At 46.4% G+C, this 26,310-nt stretch overlaps 1 protein-coding gene across 1 annotated transcript in view; it reads left to right on the top strand.

Annotated features, from left to right (window-relative positions):
* Nucleotides 1-25,475, top strand: part of LOC139159562 (SUN domain-containing protein 3-like) — a 31,321-nt gene extending 5,846 nt beyond the window's left edge. Inside the window, exons 3-11 of the mRNA XM_070736871.1 lie at nucleotides 4,134-4,198; nucleotides 7,043-7,098; nucleotides 9,298-9,338; nucleotides 14,839-14,995; nucleotides 17,561-17,645; nucleotides 18,167-18,276; nucleotides 21,733-21,900; nucleotides 24,114-24,203; nucleotides 25,317-25,475. Coding sequence (XP_070592972.1) covers nucleotides 4,134-4,198; nucleotides 7,043-7,098; nucleotides 9,298-9,338; nucleotides 14,839-14,995; nucleotides 17,561-17,645; nucleotides 18,167-18,276; nucleotides 21,733-21,900; nucleotides 24,114-24,203; nucleotides 25,317-25,475 — 931 coding nt within the window. The remainder of the gene's footprint in view (nucleotides 1-4,133; nucleotides 4,199-7,042; nucleotides 7,099-9,297; nucleotides 9,339-14,838; nucleotides 14,996-17,560; nucleotides 17,646-18,166; nucleotides 18,277-21,732; nucleotides 21,901-24,113; nucleotides 24,204-25,316) is intronic.
* The last annotated feature ends 835 nt before the right edge of the window (nucleotides 25,476-26,310 follow it).

The following is a 26,310-nucleotide window of genomic DNA, read 5'->3' as shown; positions in this document are numbered from 1 at the left end:
CTTCTAGGAAAACACCCAGCCCAGCCCCCGCGGAGGCGTTTTCCTGGAAGGAGTGCAATCACCACCACCGAGCTTTTTGTAATCTGTCAATTTTCTTCACTCCCCCCACAACATTCCCCGCCTTGCTTCGCTTGACTGGCCGGAGGACATGACATTCACCGCCTCCCGTGCCTCCTTCGGCCTTGCGATTGGGCAGAGCGGCGGGAGGCGTGTCCAATCGCAAAGCCGAAGGAGGCACGGGAGGCGGTGAATGTCATGTCCTCCAGCCAGTCAGGCGAGACAAGGCGGGGAATGTTGGGGGGGGGGAGTGAAGAAAATTGAAACAGATTATGAAAAGCTCGGTGGTGGTGATTGCACTCCTTCTAGGAAAACGCCCAGCCCAGCCCCCGCGGAGGCGTTTTCCTGGAAGGAGTGCAATCACCACCACCGAGCTTTTCGTAATCTGTCAATTTTCTTCACTCCCCCCACAACATTCCCCGCCTTGCTTCGCTTGACTGGCCGGAGGACATGACATTCACCGCCTCCCGTGCCTCCTTCGGCCTTGCGATTGGGCAGAGCGGCGGGAGGCGCGTCCAATCGCAAAGCCGAAGGAGGCACGAGAGGCGGTGAATGTCATGTCCTCCGGCCAGTCAAGCGAAGCAAGGCGGGAAATGTTGGGGGGAGTGAAGAAAATTGAAACAGATTACGAAAAGCTCGGTGGTGGATGGCACTGCTTCCAGGAAAACGCCTCCGGGGGGGCTGGGCTGGGCGTTTTCCTTGGCGATCTTCCCTTGGCTTCCCTGGCCGCTTTCCTGGCCGCCTGGCGCTGCGATCTTCCGTTCTTCCCTTGGTTTCCCTGGCCGCTTCCCTGACCGCCTGGCGCTGCGATCGGAAGATCGCAGCACCAGGCGGCCAGGGCAGCGGCCAGGGAAACGGCCAGGGAAACCAAGGGAAGAACGGAAGATCGCAGCGCCAGGCGGCCAGGGAAGCGGCCAGGGAAGCCAAGCCGGGAGCAGCGCACCGCAGGCAACGCATGCTGTGATCACAGCGTGCGTTGCCTGGGGCGCGCTGCTCCCGGCTTCTTTCCACGGCCGCCTGGCGCTGCGATCTTCCGATCTTCCCTTGGCTTCCCTGGCCGCTTCCCTGGCTGCTTCCCTGGCCGCCTGGTGCTACGATCTTCCGATCGCAGCGCCAGGCAGCCAGGGAAGCGGCCAGGGAAGCCAGGAAACATCGGAAGATTGCCAAGGGAAGATTGGAAGATCGCAGCGCCAGGCGGCCAGGGAAGCGGCCAGGGAAGCCAAGGCGGCCAGGGAAGCCAAGCCGGGAGCGGCGGCAATGCTGCTCCGGTTGCCTGGGCCTCTCCTGCCTCCCACGCTGATGTTCCCCGCTGCGTCAGGCGCCGCCAGCCCCGAGTCAGATGCACCCTCACCGCCGTGCCCAGCCGCTGCCCGCCCAGTCCTAGCCGGAGCCTGAGCCGGCCCGCTCGGTCGCGCCTCCTCACCCGCGGCCCGCCCACCCGCACAGGATGCAGACCTGCTGCCTCTCCCTGTGCCCGCCGCCGGCCCGATCCTGCGCCTCCTGCTTCCCCCCCCCAGCCAAAAATACAAAGGCGGTCTGCCGCCGCCCGCGGAGCAATGGGAAACTGAAGCCGCTGGCGGTTTCAGACTCCCTTTGCTCCACGCTGCTCCGCCCTGCCTGTCATGCGGCGGCAGACCGTCTTTGTGTTTTTCGCTGAGGGGGGGAGCAGGAGGACCTTCCTGACTCCCTCCCCCAGCGTCAGACCTCCTGCCCTCCCTCCCAGCCAAAAACCCAAAACGGCCTCCTGAACGTTTTCCGTCTTATGTACCTGCCGCCGCCGCCGAGAAGCCCCGCAGCCCGGCTGTCACATTTTAAAACAGCCGGGTGGCTTCCCAGCAGCCTCCCGAAGCCAAACGCCAAACCCGAACTTCCGGGTTTGGCTTCGGGAGGCAACTGGGAAGCCCCCTGGCTGTTTTAAAAGGTGATAGCCAGGCTGCGGGGCTTCCTAGCAGCCTCCGGAATGCCAAACCCGGAAGTTCGGGTTTGCCGTTCGTAACACGGAAAAAGTTCGTAAGAAGAGGCAAAAATTTTCTGAACCCCGGGTTCGTATCTCGGGTTGTTCGTAAGACGAGGGGTTCGTATCTTGAGGTACCACTGTATAAGGTAAGTAGGGATGTAACAATGTCCAAAACCTCTTTTGGAAAGAAATCATAATCAAGACAGCAAACTCTGCATCTAATCATCTTCTCCATCACATCTACGTTGGGTGGGGTAGAGGTTGAAAATATCATATATTAGATGACATGCAAGACTTTAAATAGGCTAAAGAGGTGTTACCCTAACACATTGGTGATTAACATTTTTATTGTCACTTGCCGAAAGCATACTTTGACACCCATAACGCAATGCGTGTGCAACACACACCCAGCCTCGCAATTGCCCACACAACTCCCCTGCATGCACCCCGCATATTGCGCACTCCCCCTATGCTCCCCCACTCCCTGCATATGTAAATGACCTCCTGCCCCTCCACTCCCTGCATGCATTTTTTACCCCCCGTGTCCAACCCTGCGCATGCATGCACATTCCCATGAATTTAAATATTTAAAAATTATTTTGATTATAAATCCATGTTTTATATTAAAATAATGTATTATAACTATAAAATATTCAATTATTGTGTTTTAATGGTGCCTTTTATGCACAAATTAATTATCCTTAATTTCTTCCTTCCTTGACTTTAAAAGTAACAGATTCTGCATGGTCCCATTTGCAGTTCCTCTCTCTCTCTCTCTTCCTAGTCCCAAGTCCCTCCCTCTAAATTCAAGTCTACTTCTCTCAGATTCTCCAAACCACATATCTTCTCCAGTCAACGTATTCAGCAATTTCTTTGATGGTGAAAGTTGTCCACACTGGCTGAGTTGGGAATGGAAATGGGATAAACCATTCAGAAACCCAAATGAATGAATGAGTGAGTGAGTGAGTGAGTGAGTGAATGAATGAATGAATCAGTCAATCAATCAATCAACCAATGAATCAATCAATCCAGCCCAGCCAAGTAGCTGCAACCAAACCTGCCACTGTCAATTCATCATGGCCAACTCACCTCAGGACAACTCGCCATGGGACAATTTAACAATTCAATTTTATTATTTAAAATAAATTTTAAAATATTAAATTTTCCATTCTTCAGTGATTCTATTCCACCCTTTCTTTGATATTAGTGTAATTCTTGTCCCGCAGTGAATCATCCTATGGAGAGTTGGCCATGTTGAAATAAACTCAGTTGAAACACCCATGGACTTCTTGAATCCTTTGCATAGACTCAAGCTGCCTCTCTCCTCCATTACTTGCAGGAAGAAAGCTTATGTTATGTCTTCCTCTACTTCACAAGTAGTCTTTCTGCTGATCCTCTTGCTGGTTTTCATTAACTCTACTATTTCTTTTACTCTCACTTCTGCTTTTCCATATCTCAAGCAATGTAATAACCTGAGCATTGCCTAGAATTTGATGCTTGACCTGTTTTACATGCAGGCAATTTCCAATTCCATATCTGCATATCCAGTTTGGGAAAGGCCCCTATCTGATACCTAACAATGCTGCTAACACCTTAAACTGAACTGGTTGAACTCAATAGATGCATCTTCCTAGGTCAACGCTAGGCAAAGTTGGCTCTTCTATGACATGTGGACTTCAACTCCCAGAATTCCTGAGCTAGCATGAGTGGTTCAGGAATTTTGGGAGCTGAAGTTCACAAGTCATAGAAGAGCCAACTTTGTCTACCCCTGTCCAAGGTGTTTCTTCCCTTTCTCATGCAACAGCTAGCATAGCCATAATGTATGGTGTGATACCATTGGCACTAGGGGTTAAGGAAACACCCTGTTTGATGACATCACACCATGCATTGTTTTATGGCAGATATCAAGCAAGGAAAAGAGAGGGGAGAGAAAAAACATGAAGCAGCAGCAACCCTCAGAATGACTTGTTAATAAACCTCTCTGGTTGGGAAAAGAACGAGCAATGCCCTTGAGTGGCCTTCGCCATTATCAAAATTCCCATTCTTATCCTTAGCATTTTTATCCTAAGAATTTTCCCGTCTATTGACTTTTCCTTAATGATCCTACCTTCCTCCACAGAAGCCAAATGGATAACTGTGTGAAATGCTTGATGTTGCTCATCATAGCTGCCTCAGCCATTTATGGTAAGTACTTCCACTTGAGATTTGAAAAAAAAAACATCTGAATAGCAGGAGGTTCTCATGGATTGAACAAAAAAGGTGCTTGTGTCGATGACCTGAGTGTCAGAAGTCCCAATGTGCCAGATTTTATCCAGAAAAGTTCATGTTTTAACTCACGTCAGGTGGGCAAAGCAGTGGCTAAGGAAGGTTTCCCACGAGGAAAGAGGGTGATAAGCAGGGGTGGGGCTACTGCCTGGATGGGGGGGGGGGGTGGAACGCAGTGGGGTAGCAAAAATGGAGCTCCGCCCCAGAGCACCCAATTTGCATTGAAAGATGTTGAAAATAAATGCAGGGCATCTTGCATAAGCCACGCCCGCAATGTGGTAGTAAAATTTTGGTAGCCCTTCACTGGAGATAAGTCCAGAGTTTCAGCAACCAAATAATAGTCCAAGAGTCTAAAGTCTGAGAGCTGAGACCAAGCCCAAAATTCAAGGAACAGGATCCAGCGAAGCTGGGAAGAAGCACATCAAAACAAGCAAGTGTTCACGACAGACACGCCTTCTCAAGCATCTGATTCAATCAACCTTCCCCAGCTTTCCTTCTGAGGAAGGACACGGCTGCTTCCTTGTAAGCAACCTTGCTGATCTCCTCTGTGCCCCTCTCCACTCTGTCTCCTCATCCGTTCCTTGTCAGAGGCAGTCTAGAGCAGAGGCCCCCAACCTTTTTTGCACCAGGGACCGGCTTTAAGCTAGACCAGTTTTCCATGGCCGGGGGGGGGGGGAGAAGTAGGACCTTCCTAACTCCCCCCCCCAGCCAAAATCACAAAGCCAGGCAGCCCCCAGCCGCCAAAGGAGACTCCTGATTCTCCCCGCCCTTCTATCCCGCTCATTGCCCGTGTCTGGCAGAAGCTGCTGCCCGAGTGCTCTTGGCCGGCAGGATTCAAAGTGCTGGGGTGGGGGGTGTCCCAACAGCCCCCCCACCCCAGTGCTTCGCCTCCCGCTGGGACACCCCCCACCCCAGCACTTTGAATCCCGCCGGCCAAGAGCACTCGGGCAGCAGCTTCTGCCAGACACGGGCAATGAGCGGGACAGAAGGGCGGGGAGAATCAGGAGGCTCCTTTGGCAGCTGGGGGCTGCCTGGCTTTGTGATTTTGGCTGGGGAGGAGTTAGGAAGGTTGATGAGTGGGACAGAGCGGCGCGGAAGCCTCTTGCAGCAGCTGCCACAGCCACCGGCTTCCGCGCCACTCGTCCCACCCATCGCCCGTATCCAGCAGAAGCTGCTGCCCGAGTGCTCTTGCCCAGCGGGAGGCGAAGCACTGGGGTGGGGGGGGGCTGTCGGGACACCCCCCCACCCCAGCACTTTGAATCCCGCCGGCCAAGAGCACTCGGGCAGCAGCTTCTGCCAGGATTCAAAGTGCTCCGCCCCCCTCCCAGCCTCCGGGCCGCCGCTCGGCTGTCAGAGAAGCGAGAAGCGGAGGAAGAGCTGGATGCTGGAGATGGCGGAGGAAGGTGAATGCGGCCAAGAGGCTGGGAGGGGGGCAAAATATGGGAGGAGAGAGGCAGCCTCCACGCGAGCTCTGACCAGGCGCAGGGCCGCGGAGCTAGCTGTCAGCGGCGCCGTGGACCGGCTGAAAAACCCCAACGGCCCGGTCCTGGTCCGCGGACCGGCGGTTGGCGACCTCTGGTCTAGAGCAGCGGCGGGTTCCACTTACCTGCATACCGGTGCGCTGCACGGGCATCCTACTCATTCGGGTGGTAATGGATGTGTGCCTGTGCGTGTGTTCCCACATGTGATTTTGCTTTTGCGCATGAAACAAAAACTTGCTGAAATCTCCTGAGGGGACGCTCGCTTGCATGCAATTTCAGTGATTTTTTGCTTCCACACATGTGGAGAAGCAAAAAATCTATGACATTTCGCGCACCTGAGCATCCCCTCGCAGGATTTTGCTTCTGCGAATGTGCAGGAAGCAAAAATGACATTTTTTTAAAAAAAAACATGGCGCCAGTCACCAGAATATTGAAGACGGCATCAGAGTGGTTGCACGCAAATTGCGCAGTCTAGCGGAACGGAGCTCCGAGGCGTACAGGTAGCAGCCCACCACTGAGAGGCTACCATCTCTGTTGGTCCTCTGCAGCAGCTCTGCTCCTGCAGGAGGATCCCCATCTGGTTGCCCCCCCCCCCCCCCTACTCTCACTGCCAGACGGCCTTGGGACTTCCTCATCCTCATCCCCTTGACTTTCCACTCATTTATAGAGGACTATGTCTTCCCTGTTGGACAGTCCCAGCTCCAACTCCTGCTCCTCTGAACCAGGATCCAACTGCAGATTCTTGCAGGACGAATACGCATGGAACTGCACAGCGGAAGTGTCCAACCTGCAAACAAGGGCATGTTATTGTATATCCTATAACCATTCACCTTTTTCTCAGATACAGATTTTTCTCTCAGTACTGAAAGAGCTTCTGTAAGAGACAATTTGGGTGGGTGGTTGAAGTAAATGAAGGCTGTTTGAATGGTAAGTATCGATAGAAAAAAGTGAGATTTTAAATGCTCCTTCAGGTAGTGGGAAATGGTTGTGTGTGGTGATATTTTTCTTAGATGCACTTCTATATTACTCTGTGTTTATAAAACTAAAAAGCTTTTCTTTTCTTTCAAAAGGAAGGAGAGAACGTGCCCAGTGTTCAATAAAGTTGCCAAATTTCAGTGTAGGTAGGATTAATGTCCTTCTTAAAGAGTTTTGAGAAAAGAGGATAACATGCTAGAGGAACATCTTTCCTAATATTCTGTGTAATTTTAGCATGAAGCTTCAAGACAAAAGGCATTTGTAGAGTTCATTGTAGAAACTTCCCAGTTTTGTTTGTTTCTTACAGGCACAGTTTATACTGTTTGTCAATACCTGCAATTATCTGATGGCCTGTCATCCAAGGTAAACACCATTACATGTAAGGGACAGAAAAGGAAGTCATCGAAATAGTTTGGGGCCAGATTGGGGAACTCATAGAGAATTTGGCCTCAAGACAAAAAGGCTGCCACACACTAAGATCCTTTCTTCTGTAACAATTCTCAATGGAAACAAGCCCTTGCTCGATAATAAGAGGCCATCAAAGATGCTGTTCACATTTGTTTTCTTGGGTTTTGAGGCTACCAGAAATGTTGTATCTGGAAAACAGCAAGTGAATTTGTGTATAATCTGTCATCATGGAAGTGACAGTTAAAATCTGGATTTTATTTTTTAAAATAACTTGGCTCCTCTACTTTTGCATTCTCCAAAAACAGGTACTCCTTGTTTAGTGACTGCAATTGACAAACTACAAGTTCGTTGCTCAGCAAAGCTGTCACTAAGCAAAAAATCACATGACCACAATTCTGCTTATTATTTTACTTCAGCTTTCCTTTGCTTTGAAGCAGGGGTGTCACAATCATGGCACAGCTGCATCACACACTGGCCACCCCCACACCCCGGTTTAGCGAAGGGGGGAAAAAGTCACAATACATCATATAATGACAACATGACAACATGAGTTTGACATCCCTGCTTTACAGCATTAGGATATAACCCCAAACAGTTGTGTGAATCCAAGCATAAGAACATAAGAAGAGCCATGCTGAATCAGGCCAAAGCACATCGAGTCCAGCATTCTGTGTTACACATTGGCCCCCTAATTGTACATGGGAATCTTGAGCAGAAGGAGAAGGCAAACCTTTCCCTTGACCCCCAACAAATGGTACTCAAGGGAATTCTGCCTGCCTCAACCAACATAGAGGCGGCACATGGACATCCATTTCAATAACTATCGATACACTTGGCATCCATGAATCTGTCTAATCCTGCCTTGAAGCTATCAAGGCTGACAGCTAAATTCCATAAACCAACGACCCTTTGGGTAAAGAAATATTTCCCTTGATTTGTCCTCGCGTTCTAATCTATGTGCTTTAAGGAGTGCCCCCTTGCCCTAGTATTGTGTGATAGAGAAAATAATTTTCTCTATCCACCTTTTCTATCCCATGCATGATTTTATACACTTCGATCAAGTCACCCCTTAAATGCCGTCTTTCAAGGCTGAAGGGACCAAGGCGTTGCAACCTGGTATCATAAGGGAGGGGCTCCAAGCAGTGTGGTGTAAGGTGTAGTGAGAACTCAATTTATGAAGAACCTGGAGAAATGGCCAAATCATATACCCCTTTTCCCCTACTCCCCATCGTTTGAAATGCTTACCCTGGCACTGGGATAATGAGAAAGAATGGGAATGGTGTTTGCATTTACATTCACTGGAAAGAGGGTGAACAGGTACATGATGGGGAATATGCATTGAAAGAAGTGTAGCTGCAGGTTCTTAGGAGGCAAATGCCTTCAGGGGTGAAAGTGACTAGGATTTTGTCAATTCCAGGCAGCAGCTGCTACCAGGCTGTAATCAACTCATTAACGTTACACAACTGAGCCTGTTAAGTTGTTCTCAGCAGTTTTGGAGTAACCACAGCTACACAAACAAGCAGCTCAGGAAATGACAGCTTGCTTGGGTTTGATATAGCAATTAAAATGCTGGCTTAGAAACCAGGAGACACTGAGTTCTAGTCCTGCCTTAACCTTGAAAGTCAGGTGGGTGATCTTGGCCCAGTCACACACAATCACGTTAACTCACTTCAGATTGTTATTGTGGGAAAAATAAGAGGAATAAGGTATGTTGGGATATTTTGTAAAAATATATATATAATGGAAAGTAGGATACAAACAAGCAAACATAAATTAAAATGTATTGGCTCTACCAGAGGGTATGGGATAAGCACAAGGCAATGTGGACAGGTAACCAAATGATGTTGTAAAGATAAATGTGGTTATTGATTCCAAAGTTAGTTTTTCATCATCTATGTAATGGTAAATTCTCACTATCTGAGGCAATCACTAAATGATAAGATTATAATTTACTGCATAATTCTGGCTGGGGAGGTATGGAATTGAATTTAAGTCAAGAAGCATATACTGTACATATATATATATATATATATATATATATATATATATATTCTAGAATGGTCATAAATTAACTACAGTTAACTATGATTGAGGTCCACGTTACAAATTGTTCATATAAAAGTTGAATCATATATGTTCTTTTCCTTCCAACAGGAACTAACAAAAATGTATGAAACGGAGCTGAACAATCTCTGGTAAGGCTATTATACATCCCTCCAAAATATCTTAAGGAAAAAGACTTCACTCGTTAATTAAATTTATAAACTGCTTAAATCTATCTCATGACTCTGGGAAATTTACAAAATACAATAGTTAAAAACAAGAATGCACACAAGTTTTTTTTAAAAAAGTCTGGAAATTGTCATCCAATAAACCAAAACATTGGAAAGAGGCCTCTCCCCCTTCAAACCTAAGATATGGAAGAAAAGTTATGGTTTAAAGGAAAAGAACTGTACAAATCTCGGGGAATGTGGCTTATTGAAATGCAGCCAGGCTTAGAACTACAGGAACTAAGACAGGGCTGCCCAACCTTGGCAAATTTCCAGAATTCCTCAGCCAGGCATACCTTGGTCTAGGAATATAAGCCTCAAGCTTCATTATCTCATGTACATTAGGGTTAAAATAATAGGTTGTCCAATTCCATCCTTGGCCTACACCAGGGGTAGGCAAAATTGGCTCTTCTATGACTTGTGGACTTCAACTCCCAGAATGCCTGAGCCAATCATGCTAGCTCAGGAATTCTGGGAGTTGAAGTCCACATGTCATAGAAGAGTCAACTTTGCCTGTTCCTGGCATACACCAATCCCTTTGGAGGCAATCCTAAGACTGAAAACACATTGGAAGTCCTCTCTGGATAAGTATGCATTTGCTTTTGGTTAGAGACTACAGTGCAACATTCTTTCACACCCAAGGAGAAAATATTTAAGCTGCAATTCTATCCACCTTTCTGTGGAAGGAAGTTCCCTTGAATTAAAAAAGATTCATTCCTGACTATATTTAGGGCAGGGCTGTCAAACCCAAGGCCCATGGGCCACATCCGGCTTGCGGGAGTGCCCTGGAAACAGTAAAGATTGGCTTCTTGTTGCCTCTGTTGGCAAAAACAGCGCTCAGGTGGACCACATGCGGTGGGTGAGGTCTGCAGGAGGCTTTCACAGCAAAAAAATGGAGCCTCCAGGGCACTGTTTCCTGTAAGCTGCAGGCACGCGCTCCCCATCCCCCTGCCAGCCCGCGGGGGGGGGCAGGGGTGAGGTGCGGCAGTAGGCTGAAAGGGAGCCGCGCCCGGCTCTACCTCCCCACAGTGCCTCCGGTCAAACGCGCCCCTGGCTTCTCAGCCCTGCTCCCCGCCCGCCCGATCAGCCCCCTCTCCTCCTCCGCCACCTCCTGCCTTGGCGCACGACTTCTCTCACGGCAGTGGCGGCTGCGGACGAAAGTGCTGCCAGCCAGCCAGGGGGCTACGAGAGAGGGCTTTCTCTGAAGGCTTCGGGAATGCCTGCCCTGCCCCTCTCCCAGCCCCTTCGCTGGGAGCACTTTCGTCCCAGACTTCCAGCAAGGGGGGTGCAGTAGAGGCAGGGCAAGCGTTCCTGAAGCGCTTGGAGAAAGCGCTCTCGCAGCCCCCTCGCCGCCTCACAGCGATCACCCTGCCACCGCCCCAGGGCTACTGCCCAATGCCGCTGCTAAGAGAGAGAGAGAAAGGGGGGGGCGGAGATAGAGATAGCAAGAGAGAGAAGAGAAAGAAAGCAATAGAGAGAGAGAAAGAAAACAAGAGAGAAAGAGAGAGAGAGATGAAGGGGGGAGAGAGAGCTAGCAAGAGAGAGAAGAGAAAGAAAGCAATAGAGAGAGAGAAAGAAAACAAGAGAGAAAGAGAGAGAGAGATGAAGGGGGGAGAAAGAGCTAGCAAGAGAGTGAAGAGAAAGAAAGCAATAGAGAGAGACAAAGAAAACAGAGAAAGAGAGAGAGAGATGAAGGGGGGAGAGAGAGCTAGCAAGAGAGAGAAGAGAAAGAAAGCCAGAGAGATAGAAAGAAAGAAAGAGTGAGTGAGAGAGAGAAAGCAATAGAGAGGAGAGAGAGAGAGAAAGAGAAGAGAAATGACTCTTGATTTAAAGGATATGGTAAAAAGCACCCAAATAATAACCCCCAGCCGTTTGTGTGTGTGTGTGTGTGTGTGTGTGTGTGTGTGAACTGTTGAACCATTTCCAATAGCTCACCTCTAATTGGAAATGGTTCAACAGTTCACACACACACACACAAACACACACACGGGGGGAGGAGACAGGGATGGAAAAAGAGAAGATAATAATAGTAATATAATTTGGTTTTGTTTTATTATTAATTTCTTTTAATAAAAAAGAAGGGATTTTTTATTTATTTGTTTGTTTGTTTGTTTGTTTATCTATGCCGCCCAGTCCCAAAGGGACTGTCACTCAGACACTATACTTTTCCGCCAAAACCAAAAAAAAATTTGGTACATGTGACGTTGAGCTGACCACGCCCACTATGGCCACACCTACCTTCCCCCAAGATCAAACACAACCCAGATGCGCCCCTCAATGAAATTGAGTTTGACATCCCTGCTTTACCGTATTGGGGTCAGGCATTCTTAATATCTCCTTTCTTCTTATTTATTTATTTATTATTTGGATTTGTATGCCACCCCTCTCCGAAGACTCGGGGCGGCTCACAACAAGTGAAAAACAATCCAATACATAATCCAATTAATTAAAATATTATAAATTTAAGAAAATCCCCTATACTAACATACACACACACAAGCATACCATATATAAATTCAATGTGCCCAGGGGGAGATGTTTAGTTTCCCCATGCCTGACGGCAAAGGTGGGTTTTGAGGAGTTTACGGAAGGCAGGAAGAGTAGGGGCAGTTCTGATCTCCGGGGGAGCTGGTTCCAGAGAGACGGTGCCGCCACAGAGAAGGCTCTCCCCCTGGGGCCCGCCAACCGGCATTGTTTAGTTGACGGGACCCGGAGGAGGCCCACTCTGTGGGACCTAATCGGTCGCTGGGATTCGTGCGGCAGAAGGCGGTCTCGGGGATATTCTGGTCCAGTGCCATGAAGGGCTTTAAAGGTCATAACCAACACTTTGAATTGTGACCGGAAACTGATCGGCAGCCAATGCAGACTGCGGAGTGATGGTGAAACATGGGCATACCTGGGTAAGCCCATGACTGCTCTCGAAGCTGCATTCTGCACGATCTGAAGTTTCCGAACACTTTTCAAAGGTAGCCCCATGTAGAGAGCATTACAGTAGTCGAACCTCGAGGTGATGAGGGCATGAGTGACTGTGAGCAATGAGTCCCGGTCCAGATAGGGCCGCAACTGGTGCACCAGGCGAACCTGGGCAAACGCCCCCCCTCGCCACAGCTGAAAGATGGTTCTCTAATGTGAGCTGTGGATCGAGGAGGACGCCCAAGTTGCGGACCCTCTCTGAGGGGGTCAATAATTCCCCCCCCCCCAGGGTAATGGACGGACAGATGGGATTGTCCTTGGGAGGCAAAACCCACAGCCACTCCGTCTTATCCGGGTTGAGCTTGAGTCTGTCGACACCCATCCAAGCCCCAACAGCCTCCAGGCACCGGCACATCACTTCCACCGCTTCATTGACTGGGCATGGGGTGGAGATGTAAAGCTGGGTATCATCGGCATATTGATGATACCTCACCCCATGTCCTTGGATGATCTCACCCAGCGGTTTCATGTAGATGTTAAATAGCAAGGGGGAGAGGACCGACCCCTGAGGTACTCCACAAGGGAGAGACCTCAGAGTCGACCTCTGACCCCCCACTAACACCGACTGCGACCGGCCAGCGAGGTAGGAGGAGAACCACTGAAGCACAGTGCCTCCCACCCCCAACCCCTCAAACCGGTGCAGAAGGATACCATGGTCGATGGTATTGAAAGCCGCTGAGAGATCGAGGAGCACCAGGACAGAGGATAAACCCCCGTCCCGGGCCCGCCAGAGATCATCCATCAACGCGACCAAAGCGGTTTCCGTGCTGTAACCGGGCCTGAAGCCCGACTGCTGGGGACCTAGATAATCGGCTTCTTCCAAGGACCGCTGGAGCTGGAGTGCCACCACCTTCTCGACAACCTTCCCCATGAAGGGAAGGTTGGAGACTGGACGATAGTTGTTAAGTACGGCTGGGTCCAGGGAAGGCTTCTTGAGGAGGGGGCGCACAAGCGCTTCTTTATAGAGTGATGGAAAAACTCCCCTCCCCACGGAAGCGTTGGTAATCTCCTGGGCCCAGCTCCGTGTCACCTCCCTGCTGGCCGAGACCAACCAGGAGGGACACGGATCCAGTAAACAGGTGGCGGAACTCACAGCTCCAATGGCCTTGTCCACTTCATCAGGTGTCACCAGATCAAACTCTTCCCAGACAGGTGGACAAGTACGTGCCCCAGTCACCTCGACTGACTCGTTGTCAGTCGACTCTGTTTTACAATTGGAGTCGAGGTCGGCCCGGATCTGAGCGACTTTATCAGCGAAAAACGTGTTAAACTCCTTGGCACTACTCTGCAAGGGCTCCCCAACTCCCCCCTGGTTAAGAAGGGAGCGGGTCACCCTAAACAGAGCGGCCGGGCAGGATTCCGCTGATGCAATCAAGGCGGCATGGTACGCGCATCTTGCCGCCTTGAGCGCCACTTTGTAAGTCTTAATAAAAGCTCTTACAAGTGTTCGATCAGATTCAGACCTACTCTTCCTCCATCGCTTCTCTAGACGTCTCTTTTGGCGTTTCAACTCCCAGAGCTCCTCGTTGAACCATGGGGCTCTACGGGGTCTAGCGCCATGGAGGGGTCGCAAAGGCGCAATCCGGTCGAGAGCCTCCGCAGCAGCCGTATTCCAGGCCTAGGCAAGAGACTCCGCCGAACTGTGGATGAGTGCCTCTGGAATAACCCCAAGCGCCGTCTGGAAACCCTCTGGATCCATCAGGCGTCTGGGGCGGAACATCTTCATTGGTTCCGCCTCCCTGCGGGGAAGGATTGGAGCCAGGAAGTCAAGCCGTAGTAGAAAATGGTCTGATTCTTGATTCTAACATCCTTCAGATTCGGCGAGAATGCCTTAATATCCAGTTTTATGTAACCACAATAATTAGCTGGTGCATTGCAGGCCCAGGAATGCTCTGGAAAGCAGTTATGATTACAGTCAGTCCTCAATTTACGACCACAATTGAGCCCAAATGTTTCTGTTGCTAAATGAGACATTTGTTAAGTGAATTTTGCCCCTGTTTACCACTATCTTGCTACGCTGGTTAAGTGAAACTCTGCCTTTGTTAAGTTGATAGCATGGTTATTAAATGAATCTGGCTTCCCTAATTGACTTTGTCTATAAAAAGGTTGCAAAAAGATGATCACAACACTGGGACTCTGCAACCGTCATAAATATGAATCAGTTGCCAAGCATCTGAATCTTTGTCATGTGACTATGGGGAGGCCGCAACAGTCCTAAATGTGAAAAGTGGTCGGAAATCACTTTTTTCAGTGCCACTGTAATTTCAGACTTATTAAATGAATGGTTGTAAGTCAAGGACCAGCTGTATTACACTAGTCTACAGCAAAAATCCAGGCAACACTAGACGGAAGCAACAATAGAACGGGTTTGTATCCTTTTGCTTTGCCATTTAACAGTTTTTCAGAGTTTTGCATATAATCCTGACACCCATTTCCCCTCCTTTCTTACAAGGAAATCACAACATCTGCTGGAAGATCAATTCCATGAAATTCAGGACCTTAAGAACGAAATGGATCAAATGCATTCTGAGATCAGCAACCTCCAGAAAGGCCGCCTGCTGTCCACCAAGCAAATCCTTCAGGAAAGTGACTTACCAGGAGAGAAGAAAGTAGGAAGCTGCAACTAATCTCAGAAATTCTCTGGTTTCGATCTTTACAGATTATCATTTTCTTTTGCACATCTATTAGCTACCATAGAATGTCATTTTTCCCCCTTTTACAAAACTGAAGTCTGTTAGTTGTTCTCATCCCCAGCCTCACTCGTACCAAATATGCTTAAAAAATACAGTAGGGAAAACATTGAACCACAGTGAGGGTTTCTTTCCTGCTGCAAAAGGGTAAATTATAATTTCATACTGGGCACTAGTATTCCATGTTGCCTCCAGTTTTGGTCGCCACAATATCAACAAAATGTTGAGAAACAAGGATGATGCTAATTGGGTATATCTACTCTAATGAAAAGAAGGATTAGGGATGACACGAAAGCAGTGTTCCAATATTTGAAGGACTGCAGAGAGCAGAGAGCATCAACCTGTTTTCCAAAGCACCTGAAGGCAAGACAAGAAACAATGGATGGAAACTAATCAAGGGAAAAAGCAACCAAGAACCAAGGAGAAATTTCCCAACAGGGAGAACAATCAACCAGTGGCTTTGTTTGGACAATCCTAGACCTATGGTGGTGAATCTATAGCATCATGCGACAGGTGGCATGCAGAGCCCTCTCTGTGGGCACGTGCGTCATCACCCCAGCCTAGCTCCATCACATTTCTTCATCAGTTTCATTTTCAGGGAAACAAAAGTTTGTGGGAGTAAAAAAAAAATTCACTCAATCAATTCCAACTTCTCATGAAAGGATAAGATCTCACAAAGTTGGAATTGATTGAGTGATTTTTTTTTTTAGTCCCACAAACTTTTGTTTCCCTGAAAATGAAACCGACAAAGAAATGCGATGGAACTAGGCTGGGGTGATGACGCACGTGCCCACAGAGAGGGCTCTGCATGCCACCTCGCGCATGATGCTATAGATTCACCACCATAGCTCGGGTGTTTCCCAATGGAGGAGATGGGGTCCCCCTCCTCCTGAAATTCATTACGACACAGAGCCGCAATGCAACCCTGGATCATCTAGGCCAGGGGTAGGCAAAGTTGGCTCTTGTATGACATGTGGACTTCAACTCCCAGAATTCCTGAGCTAGCATGATTGGCTCAGGAATTCTGGGAGTTGAAGTAAAAAAGTCATAAAAGAGACAACTTTGCCTACCCCTGGTCTAGGCTCCTTCTGGCCTCCCGGATGTCAGTTGCTTTTCTTGCAGAGCTGCCTATGTTGGGGTGCCATGCCGCCCTGCCAGCCAGCTGAACTTCGGTGCACTGCTCCTAGGCTCATCAGCCTCCAGATTCCCACCACCCAGCACCAGTTTTGGAGGGGTGGGGTGGAGAAATAGATGAAGGCAATGAGAGAGGGAGGGAAGGAGAGAGAGAAACAGAGGGATGGAAACAGGGTGAGAAAGAGAGAAGCAAAGGCAGAGAGAGGGAGGGAAAGAGGAAGAGAAAGAAAAAGTCATAGAGGAAGGGAAAGGGGAAGAGAGGCAAGGAAAGAGAGAAAAACAGAAAGGGAAGGAGAAAGAGAGAAATGATATTACAAAAGGTTTTATTGTTATTGAGCATAATATTTCAAAAGCAGAAAAAATGAAGGGGCATAAAAGTGCATTTATCACATTTTTCGTAGAACAATTAGCTGAACTCTGCCTTTATCATTATTTTAGGGAGTAAAACCTCAGTATTCAGGTTAAATTGCTTTGTTGGCACTTTGTGACAAGTAAGTGGGGTTTGGCTTGCAGTCTCTAAAAGGTTCGCCACCACTGCCCTAGTCATAGGTTTCCCACTGCTCATGATAGAGATGCTTATAATAAAAGGTGTTCTAGTATGTTTTAAGTCTTTATGGTGAAGACAAAACAATTACTCCTTTTGGAGAGTTGAGTGGTATAGAAATTAAATAAAATAGTAAATTATGGGATTACCCTTTACCAAAAGTTTAAAGGAAATTTGTACATCTCCAACCTACTACATGAGATAGTCTGTCTGGATTGATTGATGAGTCTAAGAATTATTAAATCACCTCTCCTTTCTACATACTTTTCTTCTCCACAGAAGTTCCAGCCTTTATGTCTAAAAAGCATGAGCATTGCATAGAGATTTCTGCACTGATATAAATTTTTGTCTTTTGACATTAGCCCACAAATGCCTGTGTCCCAGGGCTGGCTATAGTGTATGCTTCATAGGCATCATCTTTTCACATACTTAAATGACATATGAAAACATCTTAATGCTATCTAAAAGAATCGTAGTACACACTGTTTTAAGCACCAGCAACCACTCCTCCTTAGCTAAAATCTGATAGAAAAATATTATTAGATACCAGTTAATATTCCTTTATGGGCTATTCATTTGGGCCCATTTATTTCCTGTCCTTACTCAGCAAACTTGAGAAACAAACCATTTGCCGAATTGGCAAATTTTGGCTTTTTTGACATGATGCTTTATTGTCCATATTTGTGTATCTGTTGCTAACAGTTGGAATTAAGTCTATGGTTCTATTTATAACTTACGATGTCTAACGTATGTAACTGATATTTGTATAAATCATTTCCCTGGTGCATTTTTCTTCTCCTTTGCAGGAAATGATTGATATGCTCAATTTGGCTTTTAAGAAGATTTTTGAAGACGATATACAGAAGGCTGACTGGGCTCAAAAGTCAATAGGTAATGTCCTGAAAGATGGAGTGGCTTTGGGTTTGCAACTCACAGCCAGGAGTGTCTTTGCATAAACTGCGAGTTGTGCAGTAGTTACACCCAGTTCTGGATCTTGAGATCCTGGTTGCCCTTGAGAAGTATCTGAAAGCTTCGGTTGATTTAAATGTTTAATGGGCATCACATTTAAATCCCTGAACTGAAGCTTGGGGGGGGGGGGGGATAAGAAAGTGATTTGAAATCATATCTGACAGATTTTTCTCTTTCTACACTAAACTCTACAAAATATGAATTACTATTCTGTACTTATTCTAGCCTTTATAAAAGTATCATCTATCTACATGGACACTGCGCGGGAACTAATATTGGGAAATTACATGTGAATGAATGTAATTTCTGATAAGAAATCTCTTTGTATTTTACCCTACTAATTCTAGACTTTAAAAAACATCTGTAACAAGAAAATACATCTAAATGTTCACTAGAAATAGAAAATATCTTGAGGTTACATAATCATCTGTCTGTCTATCTAGGAGCCACGATTGATAAAGACAAGACATCTAAGAGTTTTGATTTTTTGCACCAGGAAAACTGTTGGTTTCCATTTATCTCTTCAGCCAACCCCCCTGAGACTATTTTACAGGTGCAGTATTTCTATCATTGCTATTAGTTAATTCAGTAGAATAGTACAATTTCTCAGCTAGAAAAATAGTACTGCCCCGAGTCCAGTTTCTATCACATAACTATATACCGTATTTTTCGCTCCATAAGACGCAATTTTTTCCCTCCCAAAGTAGGTTGAAAAATCAGCCTCGTCTTATGGAGCGAAGATACAGGCAGGGAGGGGGGGGGAGGCTGCGAACTCGGCAGCGCCATCCCCTCGGCTGGCTGGCTAGCTGCTGCCTGGCCCAGCGTTCCCCGTAAGCTGCGCACACCCCCAAATACACCCGTGCGCGCCCTTTTCCACGGGCTCCCCATCCCCCTGCCAGCCCGCAGGGAGGTGGGCGGGGGCGGGGAGGTGTGGCAGTAGGGGTAAAGGGAGCCGCGGCCGCCCCTGCCTCCCCACGGTGCCTCCACCTTGCCCTATTGCCCGGCCGATGCGCCTCCTCTCCTCCTCCTGCCTTGGGGCGCAATCTGCCCCCTCTCCAACGTCGCTGCCTTCTGCCTTGGGGCGCGATCCGCCCCCTCTCCTCCTCCGCCGCCTCCTGCCTTGGGCAAGCAATTCGGGAGTCCGGGACTGTGTGGCTTTGCGCCATGAAGAGAAAACGGCCGACTTTTCCCTGCTGCCGGAGCCGTTTCCTCTTCATGGCGCAAAGCCACACAGTCCCGGACTCCCGGATCGCTGGCTTCTCCGGTCAGCAAAGCCATCTGCCCAGACAGAAAGAAAACAAGAGAGAGAAAGTGAGAAGAAGAGAGAGAAAGAGGGGGAGAGAGAGAAAGAGAGAGGAGGAGAGAGAGAAAGAGAGGGCGAGGGAGAAAGAGAGTGGGAGAGGGGGAAGAGAAAGAGAGAGGGAGAGGGGGGAGAGATAGCAAGAGAGAAAGAGAGAGGGAAAGGGGGCTTCCCTTCACACGTATCAAACTCGGGTCTTACCCCGGTATTTCCCCACACTCCCCGTTTTTCTTTCCTTCCTTCCTTCCCTCCCTCCTTTCTTCTCCCTCTCTCTCTCTCTTTCTTTCTTCCTTTCTTTCCTTCCCTCCCTCCTTTCTTTTCTTTCTTTCTCTCTTTCTTTCTTTCTCTCTCTTGCTCTCTTGCTCTTTCATTCTTTTTTCTTTCTCTTGCTTTCTTTCTTTCTCTTGCTTTCTCTCCTTCCTTCCCTCCTTCCATTTCTTTCATGCCCCCTCTCTATTTTTATTTCTCTTTCATTTTCTTTCTTTCTCTCTTTCTTGCTTTCTTTCTTGCTCTTTTTCTTTCTCTCTTTTACCTTCCCTTCCTCTATTTCTTCTTTTCTTTCTCCTTCCTACCTTCTTCCCTCCCTCCCTCCCTTCAGTCCTTCCTCTCTTACTCTCCCCTTTCATAAGTTTCCTTGCTTCCTTCCTCTGTTCCTGTCCCTTCCCCCTTTCTTTCTTTCTTTCTTTCTTTCTTTCTTTCCTTCCTTTCCTCCCTCCATTTCTTGCTTTCCTTTTCCTTCCTCCCTTCTTTCCTCCCTCACTCCCTTCTTTCACTCCTTCCTCTCTTCCTCTCCCCTTTTTGGCTCAAAATATTTTTTTTCTATTTTCCTCCTCTAAAATCTAGGTGCGTCTTATCAGCAGGTGCGTCTTATAGAGCGAAAAATACGGTACATATCATTATTTTCTTCTGGATGTTTTCTTTAACTTCTCAATCTAGCCTACACTATTCAATGAGAATATTTCATTCATTCAGACCTAGGATGTGTTATTTGAGTGTTCCCTTTGTTTTTTTTGAGCAATACACACACACACACAATACGTTTATTAGTAAGGAGTATGCATAAGCACACTATTGTGCCTACCATCCCTGTCTTATTGTCCTATTTGCCTGTACCTACTTTACTTGTGTTTGTGTTTATATCAATACCTGCTATTATTTACATGTTTTGATAAACAAACACATAAATTTAAAAAATAAAATAAATCTGCCAACCTTCCGGGAATATTTCTTTAATCCCATCCATCTCCTTTTCTGTTCTTTTCACCTTGTACTCTCCTCACTTTATGTAATCCTTTTTCCCAGTTCGTCATCCATTCCCTTCATTTCTAGAGGGATAAAAATAAAAATATTGGAGATCCTGGTCCTTTCTTGCCCATCCTCTTCACTACTCCCCTCAATGAGATTAAAAGGTAGATAGACAGAAAGAGAATGAGAAAGAGGGAATGCCTCATTTACAACGGAGGAATGAGGGAAGAATGACATTTTCCTGGTTGCAAATGATTGGAAAATTTACACTAGTTGGGATATTATTCTGGTTTAATTACAAAACTCTATTTACCCACTAATAGTTTACTTTGCTGGTGTATCTGACCTCTTAATAAGCCAGAGAAAACACAGATTAGAGGTCAGAAGCAATTTTGTCACATATTCACAATAAAGTTCACCCTACTCCAGGAGAAACCCCAGTAGTTATTGTACTCACACATCAAATCAATCTGCAGGACCTGAATTCATTTTTTAATTGATTTTTAACAATTTTAAGATACCCACAACATAAAACAAGTGTATAGTGAAAAGTGCCCACCACCCGACAAGCATACATACCCTACCACCAAATTGGGGGTGTTTCTTGTATAAACCATTTTAACCCCAGAGCAATGCATCTATTTACCGTATTTTCCGGCGTATAAGACGACTTTTTAACCCCTGAAAATCTTTTCCAAAGTGGGGGGTCGTCTTATACGCCGGATACTGAGCCCATTCGGTGCCGAAGTCATTCATACACAGCAGCCACCCAGCGAAAGCTGCTGCTTAACACGGGTGCCACAGCCGCGGGCGGGAGGAGGCAGGGAGCGGGATTGAGGAGAGGGGGGAGCGGGCCCGCACTCACTTTCGGCTCCGGGGACTGCGGGTGGCTACGGCGCCGAAAGGAAAAAGAAGTTGCTGAGCGTCCCTTCGTCGTAAACCCGACGGGAGGCAATGCCGCAAGACGCTGTCTCCTCGAGCGCTCCCTTGCCGGCCGAAAGCTCCCCGAACTCCCGCCTGTGAAGAGAAACCAAAGGGGAAAATAAAAAAACAAGGCGTCGGGCGAGCACCAACCGATTCCGGAGCTCCCTCGCCAGCTTCATCGACGCGCTGCTGTTGCTGCTGTTGCTGCTGCCTGAGGCGGGTGCAGGAGGGAGGGAGGGAAGGGAAACGCAGCCCTTTGCCTCAGCCCGCCGTCTCCACCAACACCCCGTTTCTTGCTCGCTCGTTCCTCCCCCCTTCCTTTCCCTCGCGGCCGCAGCACAGAAGGGGAGCGAAGGCATGTGCGTCAGAAGAGGGGTAGTCTTATACGGCCAGTATATCTCAAATTCTATATTTTAACTGGAAAAGTTAGGGGGTCGTCTTATACACCCAGTCGTCTTATACGCCGGAAAATACGGTACATATTATAGAGTGATTCCAATTTTGAGCATTTTATTTATGTGAATGGTCTCCTGTTTGTAGCCGGATGTTTACCCTGGAAACTGCTGGGCATTCTCAGGATCTGAAGGCCAAGTCGTAATTAAGCTGCCTGAAAAAGTCCGACTCACAGCCGTTACAGCTCAGCACATCTCTAAAGCAATAGCTTTTTCGGAAGGAATCACAAGCGCCTTAAAAGATTTCTTGGTTTATGTGAGTACAATACTGTTTTAACTTATTGTATATCTTACCTCTAAGGTTCATTAAAAGAACTCCAATTTAGGAAGCACCAAGGCAACTATGCCCTTGATATTGAGCTGAAATAGGATATGGAGCCATTCTGGTATCGAGGTTAAGATGAAGGATTAGAAATCAGTGCTCCGAGTTCTATTTCTCCCTTTAGTATAAAAGCCAGCAGAGTTTAGGCCAGTCATTCTCCCTCAGACCAATTCATCTCTCAAAGTTCTTGGGGAAAAATGGGAGGTGGGAGCATTATGAACATATAGCAATGAGCTGCCAAAATGTTTACTGCCACACTGTGGGCATGGTTTATTTTGTGGGTGTGGCTTGCCTGCCATGTGACCAGGTGGGAGTAGCTTGACAATCATGTGACCAGGGTGGCTTAAAGGTCACCGGGGTGGCTTAAAGGTCATGTGACTGGGTGGTAGTGGCTTGATGACTCTTTTTCAGTTGATTAAGTCACATTATTTTGAATAGCCACAAAAAGGACAAATGATAGACAGCATTATTTGTTGAGGAGCACAGTAACATTTTAAGGTTTTGTACTGAACCCATAAGGTTCAGTATGATAACAGATTAGGAAAGTATCTCAATTTTCTTTAATTGCTATAAAAGTTAAGATCTAGATAATGATTTAAATGATTAAAGTGTTTATGGGTAAAACATACTATTTAATTATTTCCTATTTTAAAAGCAATTAAGGATCATACTAAGGTACTAGAGAAGGAAGGACATTAAAAAAAATTATTAAGTATTCTATAAATAGTGCATGAACTTACAACTCCCACTGTGTCCCCCTCCCATGGGGGCCGCAGCCCATTATTGTGTACAGATCTTAACTTGTAACAAATAAAAGTAAGATACAAATTTAAGAAAAATATTAATTAATACCTTAATTTGGGATATGCAAGCTATTGCTCCCTTCAAAAAGCTCTTTTTGAAGGGATTGGTACATAATACACTGCCAAGTTCTCTGGACTGGCAACCTATCAGTAGAGGCTGGATAAATTAGCAATATTTGGAGTAATGAGCTAAATGGCCATTCCCCCTGTAGAATTCAAAGACCAGCAATTGTGTACTTCCATAAGGTCCCATAATCTGGGACATTTCCTGCCTTCACTACAACCCCTGTAGAGGATAGTGATTTGGAATACAATATGTGGGAGCAGGAGGATGAAATGGACAAAACCTTTGCCTGCTACTTCCAGGGAAAGTCAGAGTCCAGATCAGTACACCAGAGTTGCTGAAAATTAGCAGCATAGCTTTCTGAGATAAGCCCTAACATAGGCATCTTAACATTCCTATATCTTCTCTTCTACTCTTTCTTAGATATATTTTACTATGAGTATATCCTCTATATCAGGGGTCCCCAACCACCGGGCCGTGGACCAGTACCGGGCCGCGGGGCATGTTCCACCGGTCCGCGGAGTCAGCAGCTGCCGGCCCTCCTGCCGCCGCCCCCTCCCTCCAGCGCTTCACCTCCCGCCGGGCAAGAGGCCTCAGGAGGCAGGGTGATGGACGGGACAGAGGGGCAAGAAGGACTGGGAGGCTCAAGCCTCTTTTAGCTTCTGCTGTGGCATGCCTTTGCGTTTTTGGCTGGGGGGGAGGCAGGAGGGCCGGCCTGACCCCCTCCCTCCAGCGCTTCGCCTCTCGCCGGGCAAGAGGGCTTGGGAGGCAGGTTCTGCTGGCCACAAGGCAATGGCGGGAAAGAGGGGCGGGGAGGACCACCATGCTTAATCCCGCCCCCAACCACACCCCTTTCCTCCCCCACCGGGCCATAGAAAAATTGTCTTGCTGAAACTGGTCCCTGGTGGAAAAAACGTTGGGGACCACTGCTCTATATAACCTACACCATTTATTTTACTATGTGTATACCCACTAAAACCCTCATTTTGTAGTGGACAAAATCAATCAATCAATCAATAAAATAAACATGTTAAAAACAATCTGGCAATAACCAGGGTGAATAATCACACCACTCTCCGTAGCTCTCTGCCCATTTCATATAAAATAACTCCGCTCACCATTAAAAGATTGCCTGCTTGTCAAGACTCAAAATTCCCTTTTTTTTTTTTTTGATTTCTGCATTGACCTGACTTTGTTGGCCAAGAACTGCTTCCAGGTTGTCCTTCAGGGCTGCTGCAGCATTCAACTCTTCTACACTGATTCCCTCCTTTTAATTTTAGGGGCTAAATGATGAAACAAAAGAGGAGATCCTGCTGGGAACATTCATGTATGATACTGAGAAGGAATTAATTCAGACATTCCAACTGAAGGTAAACTAGAAATGGGAGAAGTGGGTTAGAGGTAAAACTAAAGTAGGATAGAGTAAAACCGAAGGGGCTGTGTCAGAGGGAGTTGTTTTGAAAGAATCTCTCCAATTTCTGCCCCATCTACTAAAAATCAGACAACTTTTAATTCAGTACTTTAAGAAGTGGATTAGGCCAGAGCTGGAAAACCAGAGCTCCTCCTGAGGAAATATAGTTTAGATAATATGTGGCACTATACAGATAGTCCCCGACTTACAACAGTTCACTTAATGGCTGTTCAAAGTTTCAGTAGCATTGAAGAAAGTGATTTATGACCATTTTTTCACACGTGTAACCATTGCAGCACCCCTATTTGTACACTTGACACCTGACTCACATTTTTGACAGCTGCAGTGTCTCGGGGTCCATGTGATTAACATTTGCAACCTTCTGACAAGCAAAGTCAATGGGGAAAACAGATTCACTTAACAATTTGTTAAGTAACAATGTATTTCTAATTAAACAAATGTGGCAAGAAAAGTCGTAAAATGGGGCAAAACTCACTTAGCAAAGTTCTCACTCAGCAACATATATTTTGAGCTCAATTGGGGTCATATGTTGAGGACTATATATCTTGATGGGAGGTAATGGGACATAGCAAAACAAAAAACAAAAAAACCTCACCACAAATCTTCTTTCTAATGAATAACAATCCCAAAGCAGTTATATCAGCATTTGGGAAATAGGTCTACAGATTTATTTTATTTATTTATTTGATTTTTATGACGCTCTTCTCCTTAGACTCAGGGCAGCTTACAACATGTTAGCAAAAGCACTTTTTAACAGAGCCAGCATATTGCCCCCATAATCCAGGTCCTCATTTTACCCACCTTGGAAGGATGGAAGCCTGAGTCAACCTTGAGCCGGTGATGAGATTTGAACCGCTGACCTACAGATCTACAGTCAGCTTCAGTGGCCTGCAGTACAGCATTCTACCTGCTGCGCCACCCCTGCTCTTTTATATAGATATACAGTATAGGCTTTGCACTCTTCTATTAAACCGATAGAGCCATTCAAGACGATGACTTCATCTCGATGGCTTTTTATTATGATTGTTCTTTTCCCTCATCTACATTTCAGAATGAACAAGAGAAGGCGTTCCAGTATGTAAAGATCAAAGTGGAGAGCAACTGGGGAAATCCAGAGTACACGTGCATTTATCGAATCAGGATGCATGGAAGGATGGCCAATATAAACCATTTGGGCAAGAAAGTGGATGAAATCTCCCAAGATAAATAAAGAAAAACGGGAATATGAACATTTATACTGAGCAAGTGTAAAAAGCATCTAGAACTTGCTCCAGATTTTCCCACCAGGGGAAAATGGGAAATAAAACATGAGAATATACTAATGATGTTGAGTTATTTGACTAACAGTTTTCAGTTTGATTTCAATTGAAAATTCAGTTAGAATTGTTGTTAAAGTATTAGTTGTTAAACTAATGTTGATTTTAGTTGAAAATTCAGTTAGAATTGTTGTTAAAGTAATGTAGTTGATAAAGTAATGTGGTTGTTAAAGTAATGTGTAGTTGTTAAACTAATGTGAGTAGCATGAGTAGATTCTGTCCAATCTCTCAAAAAGATGAGGTGACTGGAGGCGATCTCCCAATAAAATATTTCAGTTCAGATTATAGCATAGAGGCAAATGTACAGAGATATTAAAAGATCAAATAAATCCTTCATATTTCCAACAAAAATTACCTTAATGTGGAAGACTAATAATACACACAATAAGTATCACTGTATCAAGAAATGGGGTAGATATCCATGTAGTTATAAAATTATGTCTTAATGAATCACTCTGTTGACTGAAAAATAATATGTATCAAGAAAAGCAGTGTCATGAAATGTTAAGGAGCTTTCAACTAAGGCTCACCCTCCATAGATTTGTACACATTGAACAACCTTTCAGCTTTAAATTTACAGGTAAGTCGAAAAACATTTCAATAACAAAAATATACTTTCCACTCAGTTGATGAGCCTGGTGTAGTGTTGGCTATCTTGTTTAACATGTTCCAAGCCATGCAATCCTTCTATGGGTCAATAAATCCTTTTTAGGAAGAAAATTATTTGAA

The sequence above is a fragment of the Erythrolamprus reginae genome, chromosome 2 (assembly GCF_031021105.1).
Source record: "Erythrolamprus reginae isolate rEryReg1 chromosome 2, rEryReg1.hap1, whole genome shotgun sequence".
Taxonomy (NCBI): domain Eukaryota; kingdom Metazoa; phylum Chordata; class Lepidosauria; order Squamata; family Dipsadidae; genus Erythrolamprus; species Erythrolamprus reginae.
Note: the sequence above shows the minus strand (reverse complement) of the source record. Positions and strands in the feature narration are given on the sequence as shown.